The sequence below is a fragment of the Bos taurus genome, chromosome 23 (assembly GCF_002263795.3).
Source record: "Bos taurus isolate L1 Dominette 01449 registration number 42190680 breed Hereford chromosome 23, ARS-UCD2.0, whole genome shotgun sequence".
In the NCBI taxonomy this organism is placed as follows: Eukaryota; Metazoa; Chordata; class Mammalia; order Artiodactyla; family Bovidae; genus Bos; species Bos taurus.
Window position 1 is genome coordinate 2,892,106 of NC_037350.1, and position 26,268 is coordinate 2,918,373.

The window sequence follows — 26,268 nt, forward strand, 5'->3', positions numbered from 1 at the left end:
TCCGGCAGTGGGTGCTTCACCAACTCAGCACAGACTCTTCAGAAGACAGCCCGCCCCTTCCTGATGAAGCAGAGAAGAAGACACAGCAGTAAAGAAGCAAACAAGCCACTCTGACTAGATGCTTCGCTCTGTCCAAAGGCTCCTGAAGCCCCTGTCAACTCTTCCTCAGATGAATTCTTCTTCCATTGGTAGGAAAAGAGAGATTAATTTGAGAATGAAAAACTTCTGAAATGAATCCTGAACGTAAAGCCATGTCCAGCAGGGACCTCCGTATTATGGTCTCCCAAACCAAACTCATTCTCTGCCCCTCAATCCTGCCACCCACCTCTAACAGCAGCATTTCTACCCACCAGATCAGCCATCCTGGAACTTCAGCCCTCCCCACCCGATCCCCTGTTCCTCACAGCCAAGTAGTCATCAAACCCTGTCACTTACACCTCCTTGGTATCCCTTCCATCTCTCCCTTCCTGTCCCTGCCTTACCATCTCACCTCCAGGGCCAAACTGAAACGACCCTTTTCAACCACTGTCTTAACCTCTATGAGGCATCCCAGAACCCATGCTAAGCTTCCCAGAACCTATTGTCCCTGTCCTTTACTCTTTTATTCAGCAAACAGATAATACAGGTACTCTGTACTAGCAATTCTCACCCAGCTCCTCTAAGAATGACTAACAGTATCTCACCTCTACTTCTGATCTCCCCATCAGGATACACTCTGGAATATAAACTCTGCAGGCAGTGCTACTGTTGCAGTTGACACCGAACTTATTTCTTTCTTCCACCAACACAGAGAAGACAAGCAGGCAAAAGAAAATCGCTACATCCTTCTTACACCCCAGTATCACAGCATTAGCGTGGTACAAAACACCCTTGGTTACCCACAACTCTCCATCCACCCTGAACTTGCCACCTTTCCCTCCAGTGTGACACTCTCTCTGGTGCTTCCAACTCTTCCTTCAGAACATTAGCTCAGCTTGCAAAAACCCCTCCCTTCCTCTCTATTGAGAAACTGCTACTCCTGCTTCAAGATCCAGGTCACATTTCAACTTTTCTTAAGAAGTTTTACTTAATCAGACTAGGTCAATCATTCCCATCTCTATGTTTCAATAACACCTCTACTAGAGCACTTAAAATACTAAACTATAATTACTGCTTTGGACATCTGTCTCCAGGTATTAGAATACAGCTTCAACAAAGATGACAATTTCAGTACTCAGCTCAAAATCCCTACCGCCTACAATAAAGTGGCACTCAATAAATATGCACAGTACATGGAAAAAATGAATGAACAGCAAAATCTCAACGAAAAACCTCAGCAAATATTAGTTTAAAGAAGGAAATAAATTAATTTATCTCTACAAGGTATAAGTGAGGTTCTCAGGAATACAAAAATTCAAATTCAAATAACTCACATTTAACTCTATCGATAGCCAACGTTTCAAATTCTGTCAAAGATACATTTCCAGAAGGTGGCTGCAAGTAAAACTGAAGGCTATGTGGGTAGCAAGCATTCCTCTGGTCATCTGCCAACCTCAGTTTCTTCCGTTTTCCTCCAGAAAACTCCATCTTGTTATCCTGGAAGCAAGCACAAAAAACGGTGGGAAATGGAGTTAAAAACAAAAAATAACTCTACACACAAAGGAAAACATTCTGCCACCAAAAGGTGGCAACTGATTCTGAAGAGCACGCACAACATGTCAAGAGTCGTGTCCCTGTCTTCCAGACCTTCGACAACACCGCTGCAACCGCGGTGCACAGGCGGTGGGGAGAGGTGAGCGCGGCGGAGACGCGGGCAGCGGTCCTGACTTCCCGCAATGTCCACAGCAGGGGACGCGGGCTGCTCTCCAGGCGTCTGCGCGCTCCGCCCTGAAGGCTCTGAACTCTCCAGGGTCAGGCTGAGATTGCCCGAGAGCCGCGACCCCGAACTCGGAGGAAAGCGCGGGAGCTTCAGGCTAGGAACGCGACTCGGTGGGCTTCTTCCCTGACAACCCCTGAAAACTGACGGCAGTCTCTCAGGCGCCGCGCGTCGAGCTCGTCTCCAGAGCGTCCAGCGGCGCCGAGTGACACGCCACCTCCGCGGTCCCTCAGGCAACGCGGTCTGTCAGCCCCGGCACCTGCCTCCGCCTAGACAAGCCACCAGGACGGACTCGCGTCCCCCGCGCCAGCCGCTCTCCCCCTTCCCTAGGCTCCAACGCCTAAACGCCAGGGTTACTCTTCTTCGCAAACCCCGGCGGCTCCTCTCACCTGCAACTACACCAAACACAGACACACAGAGCGACAACAGGTTTTCTCCGGTGGCGGGAGAGTTCGTACGGGACCGGAAGCGGAAATAGCTGGACCGCGGAGCCCGCCCTCTCCCGCAAGCCGCCCAGCCCAGGCTCGCGCATGCTCAGTGGGGCGCTCTGGGTTCGGCGGGGCGGCCTCTGGATTTTGGTCCCAGGTATTGCACTACGTAGCGTGGCCGTCTATGGGGTCGCACAGAGTCGGACATGACTGAAGCGACTTAGCAGCAGCAGCAGCAGCGTGGCCGTGATAAAGCGCTGGATTAAAGCTCCAGTCTCTAGGGGTTTGGAGAAGGCAGTGGCACCCCACTCCAGTACTCTTGCCTGGGGAATCCCATGGACGGAATCCCATGAATCCCTGGTAGGCTTCGGTCCATGGGGTCGTTAAGAGTAGGACACGATTGGGCGGCTTCACTTTCACTTTTCACTTTCATGCATTGGAGAAGGAAATGGCAACCCACTCCAGTGTTCTTGCCTGGAGAATCCCAGGGACGGGGGAGCCTGGTGGGCTGCCGTCTATGGGGTCGCACAGAGTCGGACACGACTGAAGCGACTTAGCAGCAGCAACTCTAGGGGTCTGGGTTCGAATCCCACCGTTGCCAGATGATTTTGGGCTTCCCTTGTGGCTCAGCTGGTAAAGAATCCGCCTGCAATGCAGGAGACCTGGGTTCGATCCCTGGGTCGGGAAGGTCCACTGGAGAAGGGATAAGCTTCTCACTCCAGTGTTCTGGCCTGGAGAATCCCATGGACTGTGTGGTCCGTGGGTTTGCAAAGAGTCGCACACGACGGAGCGACTTTCACTCACTGCTGCACTACGTGTGCGTGGGTCTGAGCGGTCGGCGCCGGGTCAGCACCGGCTCCAGACTGGGACCCTGGGTGATAATCTCAGAGAGCCCGGCGAGCGGGAGGCCCGGCTCACCGCTCACAGAGGCGACGGCTAGGCGGCCTGCGTACCGCCGGTCAGCCCGCTTTTCTACTGGTTGGCCGGCCCGCGGGCATCGGTGTGCGTCCAGCGCGCCCCCTCCGCACACTCGGTGCCTGGCGAGCGCCCGCAGGTGACGGGAGTCGAGCCGGGACGCACGCCTTGCGCATGCGCACCCGGGAACGCTCGGCGTCTGCGGAAGGAGACCGCGGGGCGCCGAACGGTGACGGCCCCCACTGTGCGCGGCAGCGTTTCAGAACTGAGGCCGCCAGGTGGCGGGTCTCGCTCACAAAAGAGGCCTCGAGAAGTTCCAGTCAAGGTAGGAGGGGAGGAGCCTTCAAGACGTTCAAGGTTTCGGAAATGCAGACAGAGCTGAAACAGTGTCAAGCTTCAGAGCATCTGCCCGGCCTGGGCCGAACAGGTTGACCCTGACCTTGTACCAGAACGTGTTCTGAGGGATTTATATGTCAGTTCCCTGTATTGCCATAACCCATTTAAAAGGCTCATGTGAAAAGACCCTGATGCTGGGAAAGATTGAAGGCGGGAGGAGACGGGGAAGACAGAGGTTGGGTGGCATCACCGACTTGATGGACATGCGTTTGAGCAAGCTCCGGGAGCTGGTGATGGACAGGGAGGCCTGGTATGCTGCAGTCCACGGGGTCACAAAGAGTCGGATACGACTGAGTGACTGAACTGAACCCATTTAAGGTTCTGTTCTGTTCAGTTGCTAAGTCGCTTCTGAATCTTTGTGACCCTGTGGACTGCAGCACACCAGGATTCATTGTTCTTCACCATCTGCCAGAGTTTGCTCAAACTAATATCCATTGAGTCAATGATGCCATCCAACCATCTCAATCTATGTCGTCCCTTCTGCTTTCAGTCTTTCCCAGCATCAGGGTCTTTTCCAATGAGTGGGCTCTTCCCATTAGGTGGTTAAAGTATTGGAGTATTCCATATTCAGCATCAGTCCTTCCGATGAATATTCAGGGTTGATCTCCTTGCAGTCCAAAGGACTCTCAAGCCGTCTTCAGCACTACAAGTCAAAAGCATCAGTTCTTCAATGCCCAGCCATCTTTATAGTCCAACTCACACATCTGCACATGACTACTGGAAAAACCATAGCTTTGACTATATAGACCTTTGTTGAAAAAGTGTTGTCTCTGCTTTTTAACCCACTGTCTAGGTTTGTCATAACTTTCCTTCCAAGAAGCAAGCATCCTTTAATTTCATTGCTGCAGTCCCTGTTATTAACCCACTTTATAGATACGGATTGTACAACAGAGAAGTTGAGTCACTTCAAAGGTCACGTAGTAACTGGCAGAGCCAGGTTCAAAGTCTCAGAGACTAGCCAAGCACCACAGTGCTAACCACCAAACTACCAATTTCACTAATATGTCAGTTGTTACTGTTCAGTAGTTAAGTTGTGTCTCTTTCGCCACCCCATGAACCCATGAGCCCGCCAGGCTCCTCTGTCCATGGGATTTCCCAGGCAAGGATAATGGAGTGGGTTGCCATTTCCTTCTCAAAGGGATCTTCCCAACCCAGGGATCAAACATGTGTCATCTGCATTGGCTGACATATTTCTTTACCACCAAACCACCAGGGAAGCCCTGTGAGACATTATACAGGCTTTAAAAAAAAAAAATTTATTGGAGTTTACTTGCTACAGTGTTGTGTTACTGTCTGTTGTAGAGCAGAGTGAATACATGTGCATATATCACCTCTTTGTCACCATAGAGCATTGAGTAGAGTTCCCTGTGCTGTACAGTAGTACGTTCTCATTAGTTATCTATTTATACCTAGTAGCATATATATGTCAATCTCAATCTCCAAATTCATCCCACTCTCCCTTCCCCTCTTGGTGTCTGTACATTTGTTTTCTACATCTGTGTCAATTTCTGCTTTGCAGATAGGTTCATCTGTACCATTTTTCTAGATTCCACATGTATGTGTTAATGTGGGATATTCTTTCTTCCAACCTCATTCACTCTGTATGACACCCTCTAGGTCCATCCAAGTCTTTGCAACTGGCATAGTTTCAATCCTTTTTATGGCTGAAAGTATTAGTGTTAGTTGCTCAGTTGTGTCTGCCTTTTTGCAACCCCATGAACTGTAGCCTGCCAGGCTCCTCTGTCCGTGAAATTCTCCAGGCAAGTACACTGGAGTGGAGTGCCCCTTCCTCCTACAGGGGATCTTTTCAACCCAGGGATCAAACACGAGTCTTACGCACTGCAAGCAGATTCTTTACCATTTGAGTCACCAGGGAAGCCTTTTTGTGTCTGAGTAATATTCAGTCGTACCTATGTACCACATCTTCTTTATCCTCTGATGATGGACTTTTGGGTAGATTCCATGTCCTGGATATTGTAAATATATATGCTTTTGAACAATATTGACCGGGGAAAATGTTTAGGATGCTATGAAGTTAACAGCAGAATACATAAAACCATGTATGTATGGATGTGAGAGTTGGACTGTAAAGAAAGCTGAGTGCTGAAGAATTGATGCTGTGGTGTTGGAGAAGACTCTTGAGAGTCCCTTGGACTGCAAGGAGATCCAACCAGTCCATTCTAGAGGAGATCAGTCCTGGGTATTCTTTGGAAGGAATGATGCTAAAACTGAAGCTCCAATACTTTGGCCATCTGATGCAAAGTACTGACTCACTACAACAGACCCTGATGCTGGGAAAGATTGAAGGAAGGCAGGAGAAGGGGATGAGATGGTTGGATATCATCACCGACTCAATGGACATGAGTTTGAGTAAGGTCCGGAAGTTGGTGTTGGACAGGGAAGCCTGGTATGCTACAGTCCATGGGGTCACAAAGACTCGGACACAACCGAGCAACTGAATTGAACTGATGTATGCCATGTGATTTCAAGGTTGTAAGAACTTACCATTACAATTTTCTGCAGTGTTTCTTACTACTATGAGTGGGCTGCCTTCTTCAACTCCCATTCTTATCTTACAATCCAGGCATATAGTGTGTGTTGCAATCAGAATTTTAGGTGCAAAACCATCCCTCTCTGCTATTCTTCTTTTTATTTAACTTTTCCTGCCTTTATCTTCAGCCTGGTCTTAAACTGGCCTTTTTTTAACTTAAACACAGGCAGTTTCTTTACCATCTGAGCCACCAGGGAAGGAGTGCTCACATCCCCATGATGTATACCTGTGCTAAGTCACTTAAGGCATTTCCAACATTTTCCACCCTATGGACTGGAGCCCACCAGGTTCGTCTGTCCATGGGATTGTCCAGGCAAGACTACTGGAAAGGGTTGCCCTGCCCTCCTCCAGGGGATCTTCCCCATCCAGGGATCGAATCCATGTCTCTTACGTCTCCTACATTGGCAGATGGGTTCTTTACCACTCTTACCACCTGGGAAGCCCTTTTCTATGATGGTTTTTGTTCAGACACACTTGTGTCTGACTTTGCGACCCCATGGACTGCAGCACACAGGCCTCCCTGTCTATCACCAACTCCCGGAGTTTACCCAAACCCTGTCCACTGAGTCAGTGATGCCATCCAACCATCTCATCCTCTGTCATCCCCTTCTCTTCCTGCCTTCAATCCTTCCCAGCATCAAAGTCTTTTCTAATGAGTCAGCTCTTAACATCAGGTGGCCAAAGTATTGGAGCTTTTCTATGATAGATGATATTAAATACTTCTTTGGACAATTTAAAAAATGAGTCTATTGCAAACAGAAAAATGCTTACATTTGTGGGAACTAAGACACTGGCAGTGGAACATCTGATGGTATTTTTAAAGTTCTATTTTAATTTTGTATGAAGTTCTCCATAAATTTTACTTCAAGAAACATGTGAAACCTTCCCACAGCATGGCCCCAAGATTCAATGACTTTCTTGCCTGTAGCTGCCCCCAGCCTGTGGAATGACCTACCAGCTCTTCCCCAAAGAAGGCCTGGAAGTCCCTACCTGTGTCTCTTTGTGCTGACCTCCCCACTCTAGTAGCTCCAACCCTCCTCAATCAGTATTTCAGTCACCACCCCACTACCTGCCTCCATCCTCCTGAGCCTTTGCTTATGCTGCATGGTTTGCTCCTGGGTTATACCACAGTACTTCCATGTCATATGATTTCTTCTCTAGTTCTATCCGTCTACTGCAGATAGCCTTCATCTTTGGGGATCATGAGCTACTGGATGATTCAATGAATGTACTCCTCAGAAAAATGCACCTACATACTAGCTTTGTTAAGTATTTCAAAAATGTTTGTGGACACATGTGTAGCTGACTGTGTAGCACCACCAGATTTTCAGCTCTTTTTGGACAGGCCACTTTTATTGTCTTTTGTCTTCCCTAAACTGCCTGCAAAGTGTCTTTTAAATTAAAAGATGAGATAATAAATGTCATTTTAGGACCATTTCAGAGAGAGCTGGTTCATTTCAGTTCAGTCACGTAGTCGTGTCTGACTCTGCGACCCCATTGACTGCAGGACACCAGGCTTCCTTGTCCATCACCAACTCCCAGAGCTTGCTCAAACTCATGTCCATCGAGTCAGTGATGTCATCCAACCATATCATCCTCTGTCATCCCCTGCTCCTCCTCCTGCCTTCAATCTTTCCCAGCATCAGGGAAAGATTTTCCAAGGAGTCAGTTCTTTGCATCAGATGACCAAAGTATTGGAGTTTCAGCATCAGCATCAGTCCTTTCAAGGAATATTCAGAACTGATTTCCTTTAGGACAGACTGGCTGGATCTCCTTGCAGTCCAAGGGACACTCCAGAGTCTTCTCCAACACCACAGTTCAAAAGCATCAATTCTTCAGCGCTCAGCTTTCTTTATAGTCCATTTCTCACATCCATACATGACGACTGGAAAAACCATAGCTTTGACTAGACGGACCTTTGTCAGCAAAGTAATGTCTCTGCTTTTTAATATGCTGTCTAGGCTGGTCATGGCTTTTCTTCCAAGGCACAAGCTTCTTAATTTCATGGCTGCAGTCACCATCTGCAGTGAGTTTGGAACCCAAGAAAATAAAGTCTATCACTGTTTCCATTGTTTCCCCATCTATTTGCCATGAAGTGATGGAATCAGATGCCATAATCTTGGTTTTCTGAATGTTGGTTTTCAATCCAACTTTTTCACTCTCCTCTTTCACTTTCATCAGGAGGCTTATTAGTTCTTCTTCGCTTTCTGCCACAAGAGTGGTAACATCTGCATATCTGAGGTTATTGATATTTCTCCTGGCAATCTTGATTCCAGTTTGTGCTTCTTCCAGCCCAGCATTTCACATGATGTACTCTGTATATAAGTGAAATAAGCAGGGTGACAATATACAGCCTTGACATACTCCTTTCCCAATTTGGAACCATATACTGTCCATTTTTCCATGTCCAGTTTTAACTGTTGCTTCTTGACCTGCATACAGATTTTTCAGGAGGCAGGTAAAGTGGTCTAGTGTTCCCATCTCTTTAAGAATTTTCCAGTTTGTTGTGATCCACACAATCAAAGGCTTTAGCATGGTCAATGAAGCAGAAGTTTTTCTGGAATACTCTTGCTTTTTCTATGATCCAACGGATATTGGCAATTTGATCTCTGGTTCCTCTACCTTTTCTAAATCCAGCTTGAACATCTGGAGGGTCTTAGTTCACAAACTGTTGAAGCCTGGCTTGGAGAATTTTGAGCATTACTTTGCTAGTGTGTGAGATGAGTACAATTGTGTGGTAGTTTGAATTCAGTGTTCTAAATGTTCAACATTTGAACATTGAACAAAGAAAAGCATTGCCTTTTTGGGGATTGGAATGAACACTGACCTCTTCCAGTCCTGTGGCCACTGTTGCATTTTCCAAATTTGCAGTCATATTGAGTGCAGCTCTTTCACAGCATCATCTTTTTAAGATTTGAAATAGCTCAACTGGAATTCCATCACCTCCACTAGCTTTGTACAGAGTGACGCTTCCTAAGGCCCACTTGACTTCACATTCCAGAATGTCTGGCCCTAGGTGAAGGATCACACCATCGTAATTATCTGTGTCATGAAGATCGTTTTTGTACAGTTCTTCTGTGTATTCTTGCCACCTCTTCTTAATACCTTCTGCTTCTGTTAGGTCCATCCCATTTCTGTCCTTTATCGAGCCCATCTTTGCGTGAAATGTTCCCTTGGTATCTCTATAATAGCAAGGAGAGACAAGAACGCCTTCCTCAAGGATCAGTGCAATGAAATAGAGGAAAACAATAGAATGGGAAAGACTAAAGATCTCTTCAAAGAGATACAAAGAGACAGCTGGAAAACCGTACAAACCTTAAAGTTAAACATTTCACATAAGAACTGCCTTGTTATTGTATTAAAGACCTACTTTAAGCTTCGGAGTACAGAATAGCCTGTGTTCTTTCCAACTATTTTAGCATCTTTATTGCTTTCCCATACCACAGTTTTGATCACCACTTCACTGTGAACAGTGTTTTTGGCAATTACATTAAGAACCTCTGTATTACAGGACCAATAATGCACAATAATGATACATTTCAGTTTGCTGTATCTGGTAAATCACTGTGAGTTCCTCCTGTGTTTATTTCACCAACAAAGTGGACTTACCCAATGCTTAGCTCTGGCAACCAAGGTGCATTTAAATTACAGATCTCAACCTCAAAGTCATGGAGAGGAAAACACGTATAAATGCATAACTTTTACTTATACCAGACCATAACCATCTCAAAAACAGGGACCACTGTGTCATTCATCTTTATAACCCTGGTGACTGGCACTCAGTGGGCTCTCAACAAATATTTATTATCCTGAGCTGATGTAAAATATGAGAGAGATATGAAAAAAAGTGATGGTTTCAGCTGAATGTTCAACAGATGTTTTGAATCAAATTGAATTCCAACCTATAAAACTTAAAGTCCTCATCTGAAAGCTTTGTACACATTCCTTCCAGAATGACTTGGCTACCCCAGTTTAGTCTGTAATAAAGCACAGAGTACCTTCTCTAATGGAATTTCCATGAATCATCACTGCTTAATTCAGTGCCTGCCCTGGGCATTACCCAGCTGCCAACAGACTGTCGCATGGAGCTTCCACCCTTAGGTGACTCCAGTTCCAGGACTTTAGTCCTGCTGTGTGTCACACTTACAGCTAGATTTTAGCCACCATGCTTTGTAAATCAAAGAGGTTTCATTTTTATCCTGTGCAGGGTGTCTTCCCCTAAAAACTGAAGGCCTGGTAACTTTCTTTACCCAGGAAAGAAACACTGTAAACACTGGCTCCTTCCAGCTCCTCTTGCCATGGAAAGCAGCGGAACAGGAGGCGTTCCCAGCAGGACAGCTGACCGATGAAAGCTGCTGCACACTTAGTCAGGCACAGGGTGTGAGGTCCAGGTCTGTAACTTCTGTATCTCGGCTGCCAAGGCAGAGCACTGTGTCACCCTACCCTTTCCACCCTGATTCCACCATCCTTTCCATCTTACTGCCCACCTCTGGGAAGTAACCTAAAACCTGTCCTTTCCTCCTTTCTTTCAGATTGCTTTTATTAGTCAGCATCAAGAAGCAAAGGAACTAAAAAGAAAGCATATCTTAAAGTACAGTGCAAAAATCCTGAACAAAATACGAGCAAAGAGAATCCAAAACACAGTAAAAAGGATCATACACCATGATCAAGTAGGGTTTACTCCAGGGATGCAAGGATTCTTTGATGTATGCAAATCAATCAAAGTTATGCACCATATAAACAAATCGAAAGATAAAAACCATCCTATAATCTCAATAGATGCAGAAAGACTTTTGACAAAATTCAACACCCATTTATGATTTAAAAAAAAAAAAAATTCTCCAGAAAATGGACATAGAAGGAATCTAACTCAACATAATTAAGGCCATCTATGACAAATCCACAGCAAACATTATTCTCAATGGTGAAAGCATCTCCTCTCACATCAGGAACAAGAAAAGGGTACCCATTCTCACCACAGTTATTCAATATAGTTTTGGAAGTCCTAGCCACAGCAATCAGAGAAGAAGAATAAATAAAAGTAATCCATATAGGAAAAGTAAAACCCTTACTCCTTCAGATGACATGATACTATACATAGAAAACCCTAAAGATGGTATCAGAAAATTACTAGAGCTAATCAGTGAATTTAGTAAAGTTGGAGGATACAAAATTAATACATAGAAATTTCTGGCATTCCTATACATTAACAATGAAAAATCAGAAAGAGAAATTAGGGAAACAATCCCATTCACCACTGCAACAAAAAGAATAAAATACCTAGGAATAAACCTACCCAGAGAAGGCAATGGCACCCCACTCCAGTGCTCTTGCCTGGAAAATCCCATGGGTGGAGGAGCCTGGTAGGCTGCAGTCCATGGGGCTGCGAAGAGTTGGACACGACTGAGCAACTTGACTTTCACTTTTCACTTTCATGCATTGGAGAAGGAAATGGCAACCCACTCCAGTGTTCTTGCCTGGAGAATCCCAGGGACAGGGGATCTATGGGGTCGCACAGAGTTAGACGACTGAAGTGACTTAGCAGCAGTAGCAGTAGCAGCAAGGAGACAAAACACTTGTACACAGAAACTATAAGATGCTGATGAAAGCAATTAAAGATGACTCAAATAGATGGAGGGACAGATTATGTTCTTGGATAGGAAGAATCAACATTGTGAACATTACTATAACACACAAAGCATTCTATAGATTCAATGCAATCCCTATGAAATTACCAATGGCAGTTTTCACAGAACTAGAGCAAAAAAATTCACAATTTGTGAGGAAACACAAAAGACTATATAAAGCCAAAGCAATCTGGAGAAAGAAAACTGGAGTTAGAGGAATCAACCTTCCTGACGTCAGACTATACTACAAAGCTACAGTCATCAAGACAGGATCAGATCAGATCAGATCAGATCAGTCGCTCAGTCATGTCCGACTCTTTGCGACCCCATGAATTGCAGCATGCCAGCCTCCCTGTCCATCACCAACTCCCAGAGTTCACTCAGACTCACATCCATCAAGTCAGTGATGCCATCCAGCCATCTCATCCTCTGTCGTCCCCTTCTTCTCCTGCCCCCAATCCCTCCCAGCATTAGAGTCTTTTCCAATGAGTCAACTCTTCACATGAAGTGGCCAAAGTACTGGAGTTTCAGCTTTAGCATCAATCCTTCCAAAGAAATCCCAGGGCTGATCTCCTTCAGAATGGACTGGTTGGATCTCCTTGCAGTCCAAGGGACTATCAAGAGTCTTCTCCAACACCACACTTCAAAAGCATCAATTCTTCGGTGCTCAGCCTTCTTCACAGTCCAACTCTCACATCCATACATGACCACAGGAAAAACCATAGCCTTGACTAGATGAACATTTGTTGGCAAAGTAATGTCTCTGCTTTTGAATATGCTATCTAGGTTGGTCATAACTTTCCTTCCAAGGAGTAAGCGTCTTTTAATTTCATGGCTGCAGTCACCATCTGTAGTGATTTTGGAACCCAGAAAAATAAAGTCTGACACTGTTTCCACTGTTTCCCCACCTATTTCCCATGAAGTGGTGGGACCAGATGCCATGATCTTAGTTTTCTGAATGTTGAGCTTTAAGCCAACTTTTTCACTCTCCACTTTCACTTTCATCAAGAGGCTTTTGAGTTCCTCTTCACTTTCTGCCATAAGGGTGGTGTCATCTGCATATCTGAGGTTATTGATATTTCTCCTGGCAATCTTGATTCCAGCTTGTGTTTCTTCCAGCCCAGTGTTTCTCATGATGTACTCTGCATATAAGTTAAATAAACAGGGTGACAATATACAGCCTTGACGTACTCCTTTTCCTATTTGGAACCAGTCTGTTGTTCCATGTCCAGTTCTAACTGTTGCTTCCTGACCTGCATACAAATTTCTCAAGAGGCAGATCAGGTGGTCTGGTATTCCCATCTCTTGAAGAATTTTCCACAGTTTCTTGTGATCCACACAGTCAAAGGCTTTGGTGTAGTAAATAAAGCAGAAATAGATGTTTTTCTGGAACTCTCTTGCTTTTTCTATGATCCAGCGCCCAAGACAGTATAGTACTGGCATAAAAACAGAAATATAGATCAACAGAACAAGATAGGCAGCCCAGAGATAAACCCACACACCTATAGGCACCTTATCTCTGACAAAGGAGGCAGGAATATACAATGGAGAAAACACAGCCTTTTCAATAAAGTGGTGCTGGGAAAACTGGACAGCTATGTGTAAAAGAATGAAATTAGAACACTTCCTAACATCATACACAAAGATAAACTCAAAATGGATTAAAGACCTCAATGTAAGTCCAGAAACTACAAAACTCTTAGAGGAAAACACAGGCAAATGCTCTTTGACATAAATCACAGCAAGATCCTCTTTGACCCACTTCCTAGAGTAATGGAAATAAAAACAAAAATAAACAAGTGGGACCTAATTAAACTTAAAAGCTTCTGCTCAGCAAAGGAATCTGTAAACAAGATGAAAATACAACCCTCAGAATGGGAGAAAATAATTGCAAATGAAACTGACAAAGGATTAATCTTGTAAATATACAAGCAGCTCATGCAACTCAATACCAGAAAAACAAACAACCCAATCAGAAAGTGGGAGGAAGACCTAAACAAACATTTCTCCAAAAAAAGACATACAGGTGTCCAACAAACACACAAAAAGATGCTCAACATCACTCATTATTAGAGAAATGCAAATCAAAACTAAAATGAGGTATCACCTCACACCAGCCAGAATGGCCACCATCAAAAAAATCTATGAACAATAAATGCCAGAGAGGGTGTGGATAAAAGGGAACCCTCTTGCACTGTTGGTGAGAATAAGTTGATACAGCCACCATGGAGAACAGTATGGAGATTCCTTAAAAAACTAGGAGTGAAACTACCATACGACCCAGCAATCCTACTATTGAGCATATACCCAGAGAAAACCATAACTAAAAAGGACACATGTATTCCAATGTTCACAGAAGCTCTATTTACCATAGCTAGAACATGGAAAGTGAATGTATTGGTCACTCAGTCGTGTCTGACTCTTTGCAATCCCATGGACTGTGGCCCACCAGTCTGCTCTGTCCATGGAACTCTCCAGGCAAGAATACTGGAGTGGGTGGCCATTCCCTTCTACAGGGGATCTTCCCAAACCAGGGATTGAACCTGGGTCTCCTGCATTGCATGCAGATTCTTTTTACCAACTAAGCCACCAGGGAAGCCCAAGTACTTGGAAGCAACCTAGATAGTCATCGACAGATGAATGGATAAAGAAGTTGTGTTACGTATATTCAAGGCAATATTACTCAGTCATAAAAAGAAATGCATTTGAGTCAGTTGTAAGTGGGTGAACCTGGAGCCTATCATACAGAATGAAGTAAGTCAGAAAGAGAAAAACAAATTTTGTATATTAATGCATATGCTGCTGCTGCTAAGTCACTTCAGTCGTGTCCGACTCTGTGTGACCCCATAGACGGCAGCCCACCAGGCTCCCCCGTCCCTGGGATTCTCCAGGCAAGAACACTGGAGTGGGTTGCCATTTCCTTCTCCAATGCATGAAAGTGAAAAGTGAAAGTGAAGTGACTCAGTCATGTCTGACTCTTAGAGACCCCATGGACTGCAGCCTACCAGGCTCCTCTGCCCATGGGATTTTCCAGGCAAGAGTACTGGAGTGGGGTGCCATTGCCTTCTCTGATATTAATGCATATATATGGAATCTAAAAAATGATACTGATGAACCTGTTTGTAGGGCAGGAATAGAGATGCAGACATAGAGAACAGACTTTGGACATAGCAGGGGAAGGAGAGGGTGGGGTTAACTGAGAGAGTAGCACTGACACATACACACTACCATGTGTGAAATGCGCTTCCCAGGTGGCACAGTGGCAAGGAATCCGCTTGCCAATGTAGGAGACGATGGAGACTGGGGTTCGATCCTTGGGTCGAGAATATCCTCTGGTGCTGGAAATGGCAACCCACTCCAATATGCTTGCTGGAAAATCCCACAGACAGAGGAACCTGGTGGGCTACAGTCCATGGGGTCTCAAAGAGTCAGACATAGCTGAGCATGCGTGCTAATGGTGGTGATGTAAAGTAGCCTGCTGGTGAGGATTTGCAGTATAGGCTTAGGGAGTTCACCCCGGTATTCTGTGACAACCTAGAGGGGTGGGACGGGGTGGAGGCTGTGGGGGGCGGTTCAGTAGGGAGGAGACATATGTATACTTACTGGCTGATTTATGTTGTTGTATAGCAGAAACCAACACAATATTGTAAACCAATTATCCTCCAATTAAAAGATAAACTTTTAAAAATTCCACCTAGAAAAAAGATCAAAAATAAAAAGAGTACAGAGAGGGTGGATCACCTTCCACATATCAACATTATGTGATTTGTTTCAGAAATACTAACAGAGCCTCTGCTAAGTACCAGGTAGTGTTTTCTCTGCTGGGGATACAAGAATGATGAAACCACCTAAACTGCCCTCATAAATGTTATAGTCTATGGGAAAGAGAGACAATAAACAAGAAAACTGTACACATGACTGTGTTAAATAAGAACTGCTGAGCTGGAAATAGAGCAAAGGGAGAGGACATTAACTTTTTGGAGGAGGCATTGAAATTTTAGAAAGGGTAGCCAGGAAAGATTAACTTAGAATATGATCACAAAGGAGAAACTAGAAGGAAAACTGGGATTTAGTCGTGTGTATCTTTAGGAGAATAACAGTTTAGGCAGATAGAAGAGTTAGTATTTAAGACAATGTGATATTGGTATAGAAGTAGACAATTCAGCCACTCAAACAGAACAGAGAACCCAGAAATGGGCCTATAGTTATAAAGCCTGGTATCTGACAGGTCCACTGTACAACTCAGTGGAGAAAAGATGGGTGGTACTAAATGGTGCTGCAACAGTTGGTTTTGGGAGAAATTCTACTTCCTACCTCCTCCTGTCCACAAAAATCAATTCCAGATAATTTAATGACAACTGTGAGCTGCAAAAATAAGAGTTCAGAACAATATATAGATGTTCTTGATGTAGCAAAGAATTTCTTAAGTCATCAAGGAAAAGCACAAACTGGGGGATGGATAGTGGTGACGGTTGCACAAAAACGTGAAGAAACTTAATGCCACTGAGTTGTACACTTTAAAATGGTAAATTTTATTCATTTTAGCACAATTTCTTTTTTAAAAACACAAGGTATAAAAAGAAACTTGATAATATTAACTACACTAAAAATTAAGAAATTTATTTTTTAAGTGTTATTGGAGCATAGTTGATTCACAATGTTGTGTAAGTGAATCACATTTCCACTTTTTTAGATTCCTTTCCCACACAGGCTATTACAAAGTATTGAGAAGAGCTCCCTGTGCTATACACAAGTAGGTCCTTGTTAGTTATCTATTTTATATGTAGTTGTGTGTATATGTCAATCCCAGTCTCCCAAATTATCCCTACCCTTCCTTTTCCCTCTGGTAACTATTTGTTCTTATATCTATGACTCTATTTCTGTTTTGTAAATAAGTTCAAGGAACTTAACTTTAAAAAGGACATAAATGTACATTTTTAAACCAACTGCAAGTTGGAAAAAGGAAATTGTCAGAAATAGCACAGAGTTAGTATCCAAATGTAATCAATAAGAGAAAGGCAAAAACACAGTGGAAAAGAGGGCAAAAAAACCTCCAACAGATGCTTCACAACAGAGGAAACATAAATGACCAATAAAATATGAAAATATGTTCACCACATTAGTAATTGGGGAAATGCAAATTAAAACCACAATGAGATAAATCTTGTACGCCCATCAAATGAACAAAAGTTTTCAAGTGTGAAAACATTGTGTGGCCAAGGAACTCATATACTGCCAGTAGAAGTATTAATTGATGAAACTACTTTGAGAACAATTTGACGTCATCTGGAAAATTTGACCATTTGTCCAAGTATTGTAATTCATATTGTAATTCTACTATAAGTATATTCTCTGGAGAGATTTTTGTACATAGACATCAAAAAACATTGACAAGAATGTTTATATCAACATCAAGATATTAAAATGTTGGAAAGTTGCCATCATCAGGAAAACAGTAAATTAACTATAGTCCATTCAAACAGTGGGATATAAAAAACAACAGCAAAACTGAATGAACTACAATTAAATGCATAAGCATTGATGAATCCCCAAAAGATAGTATTAACTGAAAAAGCAGGTTGCAGGAGAATCCACACATGCTGGGATCTTCCACAAGACCCCTCAGCTAGCTGGCTCACCTTCTCTCCTGGTTTTTGTTTCTGGCTTCTGCGACTCGTCCTCTTGTGCATTAGGCCTCCAGAAATTCTACAGGACAAGACCCAACGGGATGTGGGAAGGAGAGGAGACCCTAAGACAACATACCTGCGCCCCTGGCTGCCTCCTCACAAGGCTGCCTGTGTCCCTAGGCCTGGCTCTGCCCCTCGAGGTAACCGCTGGAAAGGACCTCCTTCTTCACCTTGCACGGCTCCGTGCGGTAACCGTGTTGACTTCGCTGAAGCCCGGCTTGAGTGCACGATGCACCCTCCGGATTCCTTTCTCCTACATCTTCGCAAACAGTCTGTGCAAAAACCATCTTTGAGACCACCTGTTTTGAGTGTGCCATCTGTCTCTTGCTGGACCCTGATGAATACAAATCAGTATTAATATGAAAGCTTTTTAAAAACGTGAAATAATATATTCTTTAGGTGAAAATTGTCAAAACAGCAAGAGAGAAATCAATATCAAACTCAAGATACTAGTTAACTCTTGGGACAGGGAAAGGATGCACTGTTGTGGACACAGGGGTTTGAAGGTTCTCCTGTGGTTCTGGGATGTATGCTCAACAGTAGCTATATGAGTTGAGTTGAGTTCAGTTCAGTCGCTCAGTCGTATCTGACTGTTTGTGACCCCAAACAACACACACCAGTCTTCCCTGTCCATCACCAGCTCCCAGAGCTTGCACAAACTCATGTCCATTGAGTCGGTGATTCCATCCAAATATCTCATTCTCTCCTTCTCCTCCTGCCTTCGATCTTTCCCAGCATCAGGCTCTTTTCCAATGAGTCAGTTCTTCACATCAGGTGGCCAAAGTATCGGAACTTCACCTTCAGCATCAATCCTTCCAATGAATATTCAGGAATGATTTCCTTTAGGATTGACTGGTTTGAACTCCTTGCAGTCCAAGGGGCTCTTAAGAGTCTTCTCCAGCACCACAGTTCAAAAGCAGCAATTCTTCAGTGCTCAGCTTTCTTTATAGTCCAATTCTCACATCCGTATATGACTACTGGAAAAATGATAGCTTTGACTAGATGGACCTTTGTGGGCAAAGTAATGTCTCTGCTTTTTAATATGCTGTCTGGGTTTGTCCTAGCTTTTCTTCCAAGGAGCAAGCATCTTTTAATTTCATGGCTACAGTCACCATCTGCAGTGATTTTGGAGCCCAAGAAAATAAAGACTATCACAGTTTCCATTGTTTCGCCATCTGTTTGCCATGAAGTCAGGGGACCAGATGCCATGATCTTCATTTTTTGAATGTTGAGATTTAAGCCAGCTTCTTCACTCTCCTCTTTCACTTTCATCAAGAGGCTCTTTACTTCTTCGCTTTCTGCCATAAGAGTGGTGTCATCTGGATATCTGAGGTTATTCATATTTCTCTCGGCAATGTTGATTCTAGTTTGTGCTTCTTCCAGCCCGGCATTTCACATAATGTACTCTGCATAGAAGTTAAATAGATTCAAAACACATAGATTCAAGGGATTAGATCTGATAGAGTGCCTAGAGAACTATGGACGGAGGTTCGTGACATTGTCCAGGAAGCAGTGATCAAGACCATCCCCAAGAAAAAGAAATGCAAAAAAGCAAAATGGTTGTCAGAAGAGGCCTTACAAAGAGCTGAGAAAAGAAAAGAACCTAAAGGCAAAGGAGAAAAGGAAAGATATACCCATTTGAATGCAGAGTTCCAAAAAATAGCAAAGAGAGATTTAAAAAAAAAAAAAAAAACCCTTCCTCAGTGACCAATGCAAAGAAATAGAGGAAAACAACAGAATGGGAAAGACGAGAGATGTCTTAAAGAAAATTAGAGATATGAAGTGAACATTTCATGCAAACATGGGCACAATAAAGGACAGAAATGGGATGGACCTAACAGAAGCAGAAGAAATTAAGAAGAGGTGGCAAGAATAAACAGAAGAACTATACAAAAAAGATCTTCATGACCCAGATAACCATGATGGTGTGATCACTCACCTAGAGCCAGACATCCTGCAGTGCAAAGTCAATTGGCCCTTAGGAAGCATCACTACAAACAAAGCAAGTGGAGGTGATGGAATTCCAGTTGAGCTGTTTCAAATCCTAAAAGATGATGCTGTGTGAAAGTGCTGCACTCAATATGTCAGCAAATTTGGAAAACTCAACAGTGGCCACAGGACTGGAAAAGGTCAGTTTTCATTCCAATCCCAAAGAAAGGCGGCAATGCCAAAGAATGTTCAAACTACTGCACAATTGCACTCATCTCACACACTAGTAAAGTAATGCTCAAAATCCTCCAAGCCAGGTTTCAATGGTATGTGAACTGAGAACTTCCATATGTTCAAGCTGGATTTAGAAAAAGCAGAGGAACCAGAGATCAAATTGCCAACATCCATTGGATCATAGAAAAAGCAAGGGTGTTCTAGAAAAACATCTACTTTTGCTTTATTGACCATGCCAAAGCCTTTGACTGTGTGGATCACAACAAACTGTGGAAAATTCTTCAAGAGATGGGAATACCAGACCACCTGACCTGTCTCCTAAGAAATCTGTATGCAGGTCAAGAAGCAACAGTTAGAACTAGACATGGAACAATAGACTGTTTCCAAATGGGGAAAGGAGTACATCAAGGCTGTATATTGTCACCCTGCTTATTTAACTTATATACAGAGTACATCATGTGAAACGCTGGGCTGGATGAAGCACAAGGTGGAATCAAGATTGCTGGGAGAAATATCAATAACCTCAGATATGCAAATGACACCACCCTTATGACAGAAAGCAAAGAAGAACTAAAGAGCCTCTTGATGAAAGTGAAAGAGGAGAGTGAAAATGTTGTCTTAAAATTCAACATTCAGAAAACTAAGATCATGGCATCTGGCCCCATAACTTCATGGCAAATAGATGAGGAAACAATGGAAACAGTGACAGACTTCATTTTTTGGGGCAGATGGTGACCGCAGCCAAGAAATTAAAAGATGCTTGCTCCTTGGAAGAAAAGCTATGACCAACCTAGACAGGATATTAAAAAGAAAAGACATTACTTTGCTGACAAAGGTCCATATAGTCAAAGCTATGGTTGATCCAGTAGTCACATATGGATGTAAAAGTTGGACTGTAAAGAAAGCTGAGCACCAAAGAATTGATGCTTTTGAACTGTGGTGTTGGAGAAAACTCTTGAGAGCCCCTTGGACTGCATGGAGACCCAACCAGTCAATCCTAAAGGAAATCAGTTCTGAATATTCATTGGAAGGACTGATGCTGAAGCTAAAGCTCCAATACTTTGACCACTGTGCAAAGAGCTGACTCATTGGAAAAGACCCTGATGCTGGGAAAGATTGAAGTCAGGAAGAGAAGGGGACAACAGAGGATAAGATGTTTTGATGGCATCACCGACTTCATGGACATGAGTTTGAGCATGTTCTGGGAGTTGGTGATGGACAGGGAAGCCTGGCATCCTGCAGTCCATGGGTCACAGAGTCGGACATGACTGAGTAAACTAAACTGAAGTGATAGAAGTTAAATAAACAGGGTGACAATACTTGATGTACTCCTTTCCCAATTTGGAACCAGTCCATTGTTCCCTGTCCAGTTCTAGCTGTTGCTTCTTGACATGCATAGAGATTTCTCAGGAGGCAGGTAAGGTGATCTGGTATTCCCATCTCTTGAAGAATTTTCCAGTTTGTTGTGATCCACACTGTCAAAGGCTTTGGTATAGTCAATAAAGCAGAAGTAAATGTTTTTCTGAAACTCCCTTGCTTTTCCTAAGATCCAATGGATGTTGACAATTTGATCTCTGGTTCCTCTGCCTTTTCTAAATTCAGCTTGAACATCTGCCAGTTCTCAGTTCACATACTGTTGAAGGCTGGCTTGTTGAATTTTGAGCGTTACTTTGCTAGTGTGTGAGATGAGTCCAATGGTGGGGAGATTGAACATTCTTTGGCCTTGCCTTTCTTTGGGATTAATATTCTTCTTCAAGCAGTAGGTATATGTATCGTGGACATTTAAGAGGTACACAAACATTCCTCTTTAAATTCTTCTTCAAGCGGTAGTATGTGTATAGTGGACATTTAACAGGAAAACACAGCAGGGACAGCCCAAGAAACAGGGGAGCCCAGTCATTCTCCTTGTGGGACTGTACTGGGAAATCTGGGGAGTAATTTTCACTCCTATCTCCTGCTCCCTCCACACCAGACCTCATCCTCACTTCCTAACCTTCCAAAACCCTTCTCTCTTCTTAGACCCAAGATAGGGCTGACTGGTAGGAGGGACTGAGGTGTCAGAGCAGAGACTACTGAAGGCTTGGGTTGGGGGTTTCCTGCAGACAGCCATTCACAGCTGGGGTCCCCTGTCTTCCATCCCAGGGTCCTGGCACCAGGGCCTCACCGTGACAACACAGGTCTTTCTCCTGCTTACCTGTCTCCCTGTCTCTGAGCCTCTCAAGGGACCATATCCAGAGGCCCTTTCACGGAAAGTCACCAGCCTTGCCTCAACTGTCATACCACTTGCCAATGTAATTCACCCCTTGATATAATGACCTGGGAGGGGGATCGCCTGAGCCCCCCAAGAAGCTTGTCCTACCGGACTCTCTCAGCACCTGGACACATCTGCAGGGGTGTAGGGGGAGGTAGATTACTGGTCTGACCCTCTCACTTAGGGTAGCATCGTGTGGGCCAGAGGACAGAATCCTTAATATGGGCCAAGGGTAGAGGGAAGAAACTTGGGATGGGAAATACGTGGGATCTTATCTAACACCTCGGCTTTGAGTTCATCTGCCTGGGTAAGTGTGGGGGCTGGAGAGACATGGGTGTGAAATGAACCCATTGTGAACAAAGTATCCAAGAAAGCTGTTCATTTTTGGTGCTGTTTATGCAAATGGACATGGAACAACAGACTGGTTCCAAATAGGAAAAGGAGTAGGTCAAGGCTGTATATTGTCACCCTGCTTATTTAACTTATATGCAGAGTACATCATGAGAAATGCTGGGCTGGAACAAACACAAGCTGGAATCAAGACTGCCAGGAGAAATGTCAATAACCTCAGATATGCAGATGACACTACCCTTATGGCAGAAAGTGAAGAGGAACTAAAAAGCCTCTTGTTGAAAGCGAAAATGGAGAGTGAAAAAGTTGGCTTAAAGCTCAACATTCAGAAAACTAAGATCATGGCATCTGGTCCCATCACTTCATGGGAAATAGATGGGGAAACAGTGGAAACAGTGTCAGACTTTTATTTTGGGGGGCTCCAAAATCACTGCAGATGGTGATTGCAGCCATGAAATTAAAAGACGCTTACTCCTTGGAAGAAAAGTTATGACCAACCTAGATAGCATATTCAATAGCAGAGACGTTACTTTGCCAACAAAGGTCTGTCTAGTCAAGGCTACGGTTTTTCCTGTGGTCATGTATGGATGTGAGAGTTGGACTGTGAAGAAAGCTGAGCACTGAAGAATTGATGCTTTTGAACTGTGGTGTTGGAGAAGACTCTTGAGAGTCCCTTGGACTGCAAGGAGATCCAACCAGTCCATTCTGAAGGAGATCGGCCCTGGGATTTCTTTGGAAGGAATGATGCTAAAGCTGAAACTCCAGTACTTTGGCCACCTCATGTGAAGAGTTGACTCATTGGAGAAGACTCTGATGCTGGGAGGGATTGGGGGCAGGAGGAGAAGGGGACGACAGAGGATGAGATGGCTGGATGGCATCACTGACTTGATGGACGTGAGTCTGAGTGAACTTCGGGAGTTGGTGATGGACAGGGAGGCCTGGCGTGCTGTGATTCATGGGGTCGCAAAGAGTCGGACACGACTGAGCAACTAAACTGAACTGAACTGATGCAACTAGGAGACTAATAAAGAGAAAAAGATCTGACCTCAGTTTAGCCACGTGAAAGTATCTTCAATACTGCGATCTATGAGTTCCACTTACCATTATGGATGGTACATATGGACCATAACTTTAGGCATTTGATTGCTCTCTGTCAGATAAATTTTTGGCAGAATTTTTATTTTCTCACAGTCCTGATTATTCATGCCAGGTCAGAGCATCCAAAGTTGATAAGAAATACCTGTATTCATTCATCTTACAACCCAGTTTGAAGCCTAACAATTTAGTAGAATGTCCCTTATTATTCTTTCTCTATTTACATTTAAGCTGATTGGATTCACTAGGCTAGACCAGTCTACTTGGCATCATCTTTTGGTTTTAAAAGGAATATAGTTGAAGGAAGGGAACTCTCCTCAGACACAGTTTTGTTTTATGCTCTATAACTGATGGCATTTTCAATGTACTGTCCATATAACTTGCTAAGTGGGAACTTCTAAGGTAAACTGGTTCTTTTACATGAATTCAGCTAGATCTTGGCAATATCCATTGCTCCTTGGATGTTTGTTCCTTGGGCCCAAACTCCTCTGAATATGTGAATTTTTAATATGAGACTGATGAGTAGATCATGAGCTCCTCGAGGCCAAGTCGACCAGCTCCTGGCACACAGCAGATTCCAGAGTGTCTGCTGAACTGACATGAACTGTTCTGTATTTATCCCTGATTCCAGATGGGCTCTCATATGCTTTATGATGTAATCCTTCACAGGATATGTGTTTTCACTCTAGACTTTGGCTTTCCCATTCAAATTCCTGATCAAAATATTTTCTCTCTGTTGGCTGATTTTTGGAAACTGAAGTAGGTGTAAATGTGATCATGTTGTTGTGCCAAGATTTCATTCCAACTTGACAGGCTGACTGATAACCACATCCAAAAGTTAGCATCCTGAGCTAGAAGAGGATTTTAACATTTCAGAAAATGGAAATGTAAAAATAAAATCTGCCTTTACTCTGACTAATCTAAACACTTTAGAAGCAATGCTCAGGGTTATCCTAAGTACAGAGAAGAAACGGGCTTTCCTGACACACATATGACAATCTCATTTGCATTTTCTTCTCTTTAAACAGAATCTGCCAGTCAAGGGCCCAGGTGGTAAAAACTGCATCCATCTACAGGAAACATGGCTTTTTCCTTAGGAGGTTAATATTTCAGGGTTGACGCCCCAGAAGGAGTGTGTGTGTGCTCTGTGACCCGGAATGGGCTTCTCATCTACTGCTCTTTTTCCAGCCTCCCTGCCCCACAAGGCACTGGAAAGTGGCCCCAAGTCAAAGTCTCCAGCTTCTTCCACAGGGACGTTCACCACCACCTCCTGCTATCCCAACCCACCCCACACACTCAGGCCACACAGCAATGCCCAGAACGTAGGTCAGTCTTCCTCAGAGTACATTGATGAAGGAATTCGGTTCTTTTGTCTTTTTTCCAGAAGAGTGATAGGAGCAGCTGTTTCCCTGGAAACTCAGTTTAATGACCTTCACTGTGGGAATTCTCTGTCTGCTCTGTGGAGTTGATCTGAATTTTTTTATGTTGTGTTAACTCCAGACCTTTCCAATTATATTCGTTTCCTAATAATCACAGTATGGGCATCTGTGAGGCACATTATCATGTTCACAGCAATTTCATTTACGTGATCTGACCCAGGGTTTCTCAACTGAATTTCAGGGAACCTTTCATTTCAACCTTAATTTCCATTTTTTCTTTTCATTTTTTCCTTCCTTGTATATGACAAGCTTTAAAGGAGTTTTTAAAAAGCGTATCCTGCAACAACAGGAAGCCTATGCTATTCCACATATGCCCTCAGCTTGGCCACTGCACGTGACACCAGTCCCACTGGTGCCCTGTGACCACCGGAAATGGCAGTTGGGCCACGTGCTCAGCCCTCCATATCCACAGCTCTGCATCCCTGGATTCAGCCAACTGAGAATGGGAAATATTGAGGAGGAAAACTTCCAGAAAGTTCCAAAGTGCAAAACCGAAATTTGTCACGTGCTGGTAACATACTTACATAGCATTCACACTGTATTAAGTATTGTAAATAATCTAGACATGATTTAAAGTACATGGGAGGATTGCGTACGTTATATGCAAATATCACACTATTTTATACAAGGAACTTGAGCATGCTCAGACTTTGGTATCGACTGGGAGTCCTGGAACCAGCCCTACATATCCATCTGCTCTTAGATTGTTAGCAGTTGATAAGTCAAAATTCCAGTAATCATCCTGCATCATCATTGTTCTGCATTCCAACAGTTATACAGACAAAACTAACTTCTGTCTCGCAGTCATAATTTGCAATTGTAAGACATTCTCATGAAAAAGCCTTTAGTTTCTTAAGATATACAGCAAGGTTTAGCTTGATAAGAAAAGAAAACAAGCCAGTGTAGAAAAGTCAGGTACTATGGAAAGCATGATAGAGATTAACTTAAACATGAAGAGGATTCATTGTGGCAAATAAGATAAATGATACTTTTAGTTCACTGAACAAAGGGAGATTTCACAGCAGTTGGAACAGAGATTTCTGGGGAGATACTTGGGTTTTCACAGGGTTTATATTAGTAATTCAAAAGACACAGTGATTGATTTCAAAGAACACACCCCATCCCTCCACCCAGTGCTCCATCAGTGTTGCAAGTAGAAGTATTGATCTGATTTATGGATCAATTTGCAGAAGTATATGCACAGTATGCAGAAAAGTAAACTAACAATGACATAATAAACTTATGGTTATCAAAGCAGAAGTGAGAGAGGGACAAATTAAGAGTTTGGTATCAACATAACTGTAACATAAGTATCGGAGAAGGCAATGGCACCCCACTCCAGTACTCTTGCCTGGAAAATCCCATGGGCAGAGGAGCCAGGTAGGCTGCAGTCCATGGGGTCGCTGAGGGTCGGACACGACTGAGCGACTTCACTTTCACTTTTCACTTTCATGCATTGGAGAAGGAAATGGCAACCCACTCCAGTGTTCTTGCCTAGAGAATCCCAGGG

The 26,268-nt window shown here is 43.7% G+C and overlaps 1 protein-coding gene across 1 annotated transcript in view; it reads right to left on the reverse strand.

Annotated features, from left to right (window-relative positions):
• PRIM2 (DNA primase subunit 2) overlaps positions 1-2,335 on the reverse strand; it is a 333,897-nt gene extending 331,562 nt beyond the window's left edge. Inside the window, exons 1-2 of the mRNA NM_001079594.2 lie at positions 2,245-2,335; positions 1,413-1,575 (exon numbers count right to left, since the gene is read on the reverse strand). Coding sequence (NP_001073062.1) covers positions 1,413-1,566 — 154 coding nt within the window. The 5' untranslated portion in view covers positions 1,567-1,575; positions 2,245-2,335. The remainder of the gene's footprint in view (positions 1-1,412; positions 1,576-2,244) is intronic.
• Positions 2,336-26,268: the final 23,933 nt, after the last annotated feature.